Genomic DNA, 6938 nt, shown 5'->3' on the forward strand with positions numbered 1-6938 from the left:
GAGGGGGGGTTTCAGCGGCCCTGAGTGCCCCATGGGACCCCCAGCCCTGTCCTGCCCCAAGGCCCAGTGCCCTGAGTCCCGCTGAGCCTGTGCCTCTCAGGCCAGCCTGGAGCGGCCGCTGGGGACAGCGCTGGGATGCGGAGCCTCGTGTCCCCGAGGTCCGGCCCCACCAGCCCTAGCGTGTCCCACACCTCGGCCGGTGGGGCTGAAAGGACCACCCTGCGTGGCCTCCACCTCCGTGGGGCTGGCACCGGCCCCGGCAGCTCCCTCAAACCCACGGCGACCGCTGGGGCTGAGCCCCCAGCCCGGAGGGCTCGCCTTGGCTCCGGCACTGCCAGCCCAGCCTAGGCTGGGCACAGCCAAGCCCGGCCTGGCCGGATGGGCGCTGGACAAGGCTGGGACGGGGTCTGGAGCCGCCTGTGGCCCCGCTCCGGGGCGGTTCCAATGCAGGGCCGAGCGTGGCGTCCCGGGGGAGCGGGACGAGCCCCGGCCCCGCGCCCCGCTCAGCACCGGCCGGGGCTGCCATTGGCTCCGGCGGGAGCGCTGACCGCCAGCCGCCTCCGAACTATTTCCTGTTGCTGCAGCGTTAATGCTAAACAGACCTTGCTCTCTCTTCTCTCGCTCCAGCCAAAGTGCAGCGGCTCTGCCGCCGCCGCCTTCCCACCCCGGTGAGTACCAGCCCCGGGCACCGCCTGGGGCTCATACCGGGCGCCCTGGGGCACCTCCGCACCTCAGCACGGCCACGGCGGCTGTCGAGGCTCGGTCCCGTCCCCGCTCAGGTGCTCTGGCGTTGGGGAACGCGGGTCTGGTGGACGCGGGCGTAGTGCGGGAACACGGGGGCTGAGGGCACAGGGCTCGGTGACACACAGCTCTGGCTAGCGGTTGAAGATGTGGAGCACGCGGCTCGGGGACACGGTGTAATGCTCGGGGACGCGGCACTGAGCAGCTTGGGGCTCGGCTCTTGGGGATCCGCAAGGCCCTACAGCCAGCCTGGCCCCTCTCAGCACCCGCCGGCGGCAGGGGATCCATGGTGGGCTGCGCCCCTCCAGCCCCACAGCAGCCCCTTGCCGGGGCAGGCTGTGCAGGAGCTCCAAGGGGAGGGCACCCGCCCCTCCTAAGGACCCTGCTGGCCTTGTTTTGGGGTGTCTCACTAGAGGGGCTGCCCAGCCCCAGAATGTGCCGCGGCCCCTCAGCTCTGGACCGTCCGGGATGGTTTTGCTGATGTGTCACATTTTCTGCATTTCTTTCCTCATTCCTCTCTCTCTGGAGCCGTTTCTGGGAATGAGCTCGTCCCCTGCCAGGGCCAGATTTTCTCCCGCCCTGCCCTGCCTGCTGTTCTGCCTCCCATCCTTCCCACTGCCCTGCTGCCCATCCTTCCTGCTGTCCTGCCTCTCATCCTGACCGCTGGCCTGTCCTGGTGGCCTTTGCACTGTGCTCGGCCTTGTCCCTGCCCTGCAGGGTCCCACGGCAAAGGGCCAAGGCTGGAGCTGGGCCAGAGCAGCGTGGGGGGACAGGGACAGGGACAGGGACAGGGACACTGCCCCAGGAGTGTGTGGAGCACACGTGTGTGCACATGAGCACCGGCAGCCTGGTGCTGGGGCCCGGCTCTGCCCCGTGACCCATCCCATGGCCGGGCATGGGACACAAGCCCTAGCCCGGTGCCACAGATCCGCTTGATGCCGTGGCCAGGAGGAGCCGTATCCGTCCCGGTCTCTCAGGAAGGACGGAGGGTGGTGGGAGTGGGACGGCTCCAGCTCGGCATCTGTGGGGTTCCAGCCCTGGATGGAGCAGCCCAGCCCAGGCACGAAGCCCTGCTCAGCTGGAGCTCATCAAGGAGCCCCTGGGCACACCCAGGCACGGCCTTGAAAGGGAGGGGGCAATAGGGGGGAATCCCAGCCCCTGCAGAGCGTTGCTCAGCCCGTGTCCCGCAGATGCCCAGCATGTGCCATCCCTGGAGCCGCTGAGAACTGCCAGGCACAGGATGGAGAGTCGCCGGAGGGACATGGAGCTGCTCAGCAACAGCATGGCCGCGTACGCCCACATCCGAGGTGAGCCAGGACGCGTCTGGGAGGCCACCGCGGGCGCCCGGCAGGCGCGGGCAGGTCCCTCACCCCCTCCGTTCCCCCCACAGCCAACCCCGAGAGCTTCGGGCTCTACTTCGTGTTGGGCGTCTGCTTCGGGCTGGTGCTCACGCTGTGCCTGCTGGTGCTGCGCTTGTCATGCCGGCCCTCCCCGCGGCCCCCGGTGCGCCCCGGCGACCTCAGCGAGGACGACGAGGATGACGACGAGGACGAAGAGGACACCGTCGACCGTGCAGCGTCTGAGTCGCTGCTGCCGGTGACCGAGATCCCGCTGGAGAGCCACGGCCCCGGGGATGGGGCGCTGGCCGTGAACGTGTTCGCGTCGGCCGAGGAGCTGGAGCGGGCGCAGCGGCTGGAGGAGCGGGAGCGCATCATCCGCGAGATCTGGCGGAACGGGCAGCCCGACATCCTGGGATCCGGCACCATCGGCACCCTGGGCCGCGTCCACTACTACTGAGCCCGGCAGCTGCCCTGGCACGGTGTCTGCTCCCCCCACAGCCGATCCCACACCGTGCCAGGGGGACCAGGGGGACAGGGGGGCTGCTCGCTGTCCCTGAGCTGGCGGAGCTGCTTTGGACTGTCCCTGCACCACGGAGAGCCAGACCCCGGTGTCACGGGCACCGCCGGGGCTGGACTCGCCCCCGCCACTGCGGGACACGATGCACTTTGAGCCATTGGTACGACGGCTGGCACCAGCCGAGCAGCCCCGGGACACGCGGGGACACGGACAAGGACAGAACAACCCTTGCTGCCCGGCTCAGCCGGGATCTGGCGGGGCTTTCACCCGTGGGGCAGGGCGGGCTGTACGTCCCTGTGAGCCGTGGGCTCCTGCCCCACAAACATGGTGCTGTTCTACACGATCTAGAGCCCGGCGTGGCGAGTCCGCTGTTTTGGGGGCCCTGGACACGGGGACGCTCTCGGCCCTTCCGCGAGCTAATTCCTTTCCCGGCCCCACTAAAATTAGCCGGGTCTTTTCCGGCGCCGCCCGCCGTGACCCCACGCCCTGCGGCCGGAGCAAGGCGGATGTTCCCGCTGGACTCTGAGCCGGCCGCTGCTCCCCAGGGATGCAGCAGCTCCCGCCGGGCTGAGCCGCATCCTGCCCCATCCCAGCCCAGCCCCGCGGGGTGCCGGGCCCCGCTGCCCCCTCCCCGGCAGCTTTATAAAAATAGCTCCTTCCCAGGCTGGTTCCCCCCCGCCGCCAGCGCCAGCAGGATCCAGATGTTTTCCAGATGTTCTCCAGTGGCTGGAGGCCAGGATGTGCTGGAGCTGGGACTGGAGCTGGCCTGGGAAACTGTGCGGGGGTGGAGGAGGAGGAGAGGGAGGTGGAGGGGGAGGAGGCCTTGCCCCAACCCTGCCACAGGCCCTGGAGGGACCCCTTGTGCCATGGTGGGACCCTTTGTGCCTGGGAGGACCAGCCCAACCCTTCACGGGCATGGCAGCCCTGAGCAACCCCCCCCAACCACAGCACTTTGTACCCAAAATAGTTTATTTTAAACGATTTCTATTGGTCATGGGGCTGTTATGTTTCAGGGAGCAGTGCCTGGGTGTGGGGTGGGCAAATGTATCCGATGGGTGCAGAACCAGGCTGGGGGGGGGGGGGCGCACGGAACCATGTGCCAGCCATGTGCCCCCCATGCTAACAGGGCAGCCCCTTCCTCACCCGCTCGACCTCTGCCTGTGGGGAGAGGCTGTGATTGTTGGGGGGCACAGGGGACCCCAGACAAGGCAACCCCTGGCAGGGACTCACCTGCAGCACCTGGCGCTGAGCCTGCTCCTGGCACAGCTCCTGCCGCAGCTCCTGCAGGTCCCGCCTGCAACACACCGGGGTGGCTCAGCTGGGGCCAGGACAAGCAGCCAGGAGTCCCTGGGGACCCCCCAACACCCCCATCCCCACTCACAGGTGCTGGACTCGCATCAGGTCCACAAGGATGTGCAGGGTCCGCACCTCAGCCTTCAGGTCCTCCAGGGCCAGTGGCCTCCCCTCCAGCACCTCCAGCCCCTCTGTGCTCCACGGTGGGACAGGTGCCTGCCCTGTGCTGGGGACAGGGGCACAGAGGGCAGAACGGGGCAGCCCCTGGGGCTGCTCCCCCCCATGGGGACCCCCTGTGCTCCCCAGGGCCAGGCTGGGTGGCCGCTGGCCAGGGACTCGTGGCCGTGTGGCTGTGGGGTGGCTCAGCCTGGCTGTGGTCACTGACACCATGTTAAAGCTGTTGGCATCTGCCCAAGAAACAGGAATCAGAACAGGAATCAGCCCCCGGTGCTGAGCAGGGCCCAGCCACCCTTGCATGGCCCCTGCATCCTACCTGGGTCTCTGGCTCTGCCCCACTCCATGTCAGCTGAGGTGCTGGGCTGGGGGTCACTGGGCCTGGGGACAGCAGAGGTGTGAGTGGCACAGCCAGGGAGGTGCCAGCCCCTCGTCAAGACCAGCCATAAGCATGGCATTGGCACTGGGACATCACAGTGGCCCTGGACACCCCAGCACAGCCACGTTTCTTACTTGGTGGCCAGCACGGGGACTGGTTTGGTCTTTGCAGGAATGGGGGGAGCAGGAGCCATCCTCTTGGTGAGTGGGAGCTTGGCTGGCTCCATCCTTGCTGGTGCTGGGAGCTCTGGGGAGAGGAGGCAGAAGCAGGGCTGGGGCTGGGACCAGCACTGACAAGAGAGGGGCAGGAAGCGCTTCCTGTTTGTGACATGCCCTGGCCCAGGCACATCCCTGTCCTTCCCTCTCCTCCAGCCCAGGACTCACTCGGGGGAGCTCCCTGTCCTTGCCCTCCTTGTCCTTTGCTGTGGTTGCAGCTGCTGGGGAGCAAAGGGTCTCATCAGGTGCTGGAGAAGGACCCTTGTTCCAGCCTCTCCCAGCCCCACACCAGCCCCACTGTGGTCGGCACTTCCTCTGTGTGAGGCGGAGCAGGCAGCTGCAGAGCTGCCATGAGCACTGCAGCACGGGCAGGGTGTCATCCCCACCATGCACAGCACAGCAGCATCCCTGAACTGCTGAACCCTGTGGTCACACCAGGGCAAACCCACTGGCTTGGAGGGATACAGGATATCAGGCCACAATGGACCACCCTGTCCCCACGGCAGGCCCCTCTGTCACCACAGTTGGCCACACTGTCCCTGTGGTGGGCCACCATGTCCCTGTGGTGGGCCATTGACACCAAGGTGGGCCAGCAGCCCTGATGCTGTCTGGTCCCTGCTGCTGCCACCAGCACAGCCCTTGTCTCAGAGGCCTCACAGACACCAAAAATGGTGCTGGTATTACCCACCCAAAGATGCGACTGAAGCACCGAGGGCTACGGGATGAGGATACCCCTACCCAAGGCCCCAGTGCTCCTTAGCTCCGGTGGCACAGGGTGATGGTGCCCAGAAGGTGCCCAGAAGTGCCCAACACCCTGCCCGCCCCTCACCAGCAGCTCTCCCGGGCCCCAGGGCCCGGCCCAGCCCCGGAGCAGTGCGATCACACACGGGCGCTGCCCTTGGGACGATCCCGGTGAGCGGGACCAGCGGCTGCTCCCTCCTACCTGGCGCTGCGGGGCTGCCCCGAGGCCGAGCCGTGCCGTGCCGTGCCAGGCTGCCCCGGCCCCACACCGTGCACGTGATGCCGGAGGAAATCGGCTCCACGCTGGGAAGGAAGTTGAAGCAGAGCGCACCTCAGTGCTGGTCCACGCCGCATCCCTGTGTCCCGCGGGGGAACTCCTGCTCCCCGAACCCACCTCGTGCTGCTCGGCCATTCCGGCGGGCCACCAGGGCCGGAGGGACACCAGGGTCAGGCTCACGGGACTCTCTGTGCTGGGTTTGGGCTGTGGGAGAGGCTTTGGATGAGGGTGGGACTGGAGGGCGCTGGGACCGCGGGCGGGGAGCGCTGGCACAGCAGAGCCACCCCCGAGCTGTGTCTCCCCCGGCCACCCCCAGCCTGGAGCCCCCACGCACCTTCTCCGGCCCCGGGCAGGGCTGGGCCATCTGTGCCACCGCCGGGGCTCGGTGCTGGCATTGGGATTCCTTCCCTGCGTGACGGAGCCGTGGCTGCGGGGGGAGCCGGGGCCAGCGCAGAGCCGGGAGGCGCCAGGTCAGGACCGCAGCCGGCCTGGGGTGACGGCTCACACTCAGCCGGGTCTCACAGCGGTTCTGACACCCTCGGCTGGAGTTGGGAAGTGAAACCCAAACCACAGAGGGGCCAAAACCCACAGCCCGTGAGTGCAGGGGGTGGTCATGCTGCTGCTGTCCCTCCACAGGGCCTGAAAGGTCAGTGTGACACCAGGGATCCTGCCTGGTCCTGGCCACTGCCTGCTCCAGGAGACAGCCTGGATATTCCTTTTGGCCAAACGCATCCGACCCAGCAATACCGAGCAGGGGGCAGGGAATCAACCATCGGGCAGAGAAGGATGGCAGAACACAGGTTCTCTTGCACTCCCCAGGTGTGGCCACTCAGGCCAAGGAACACTGGGCACCCATTTCCTCAGGCTGGCTCAAGGCTGAGGAAGGGAAGCACCAGCCATTAACCCAGCACTGTTCCAACAGCTCTTGGCCAACACCATTACCCACAGCAGCCAGGAAAGCTGAGCTCCTGCAGAGGCTGCACAGCCAGCAGCCCCCCCAGCAGCCTCCCTTGGGATAGCAGCACATGGGACTGCACCGCCCAACACCGGGACCAGCCCCTGAGAGCTCCTGGGAGGAGCTCGGGTGTGGAAGATGGAGCTGCCCCTGTGCACGGGTGACACAATCCCTGCTGGCAGCAGGCAGGGCCTGGCTGTGTCAACCACTGTCCCCAGGCAATTAATGCCAAAACAGCAGCTGAATTATCTATTAGTGCATCAAACCCAACAGGGAAGTTGCTCCCCTGTTGCTCCTTGGTCGTTT

At 67.1% G+C, this 6938-nt stretch overlaps 2 protein-coding genes across 3 annotated transcripts; one reads left to right on the forward strand and one right to left on the reverse strand.

Moving 5' to 3' along the window:
- Positions 1 to 503: 503 nt before the first annotated feature.
- On the forward strand, positions 504 to 2947 carry EVA1B (eva-1 homolog B). The gene is made up of 3 exons (XM_018922535.3): positions 504 to 668; positions 1932 to 2048; positions 2132 to 2947. Exons 1-3 carry the CDS (start codon positions 590 to 592, stop codon positions 2536 to 2538), a joined length of 603 nt encoding a protein of 200 aa, XP_018778080.3. The 5' UTR covers positions 504 to 589; the 3' UTR covers positions 2539 to 2947.
- A 683-nt stretch (positions 2948 to 3630) lies between these two features.
- LOC127060400 (SH3 domain-containing kinase-binding protein 1-like) lies at positions 3631 to 6844 on the reverse strand. Of its 2 annotated transcripts, XM_050983290.1 has the most exons (7): positions 5603 to 6844; positions 4828 to 4880; positions 4579 to 4690; positions 4385 to 4446; positions 3980 to 4298; positions 3829 to 3892; positions 3631 to 3756 (listed from the first exon to the last, which is right to left on the reverse strand). In XM_050983290.1, the coding sequence occupies exons 1-7, from the start codon at positions 5752 to 5754 to the stop codon at positions 3718 to 3720; spliced, it is 801 nt and encodes a 266-aa protein (XP_050839247.1). In that variant the 5' UTR covers positions 5755 to 6844; the 3' UTR covers positions 3631 to 3717. The 2 variants fall into 2 exon arrangements, with proteins under 2 accessions (XP_050839247.1, XP_050839246.1); XM_050983289.1 differs by having other exon boundaries at positions 3697 to 3892.
- Positions 6845 to 6938: the final 94 nt, after the last annotated feature.

Source organism: Serinus canaria, chromosome 23 (assembly GCF_022539315.1).
Source record: "Serinus canaria isolate serCan28SL12 chromosome 23, serCan2020, whole genome shotgun sequence".
Taxonomy (NCBI): Eukaryota; Metazoa; Chordata; class Aves; order Passeriformes; family Fringillidae; genus Serinus; species Serinus canaria.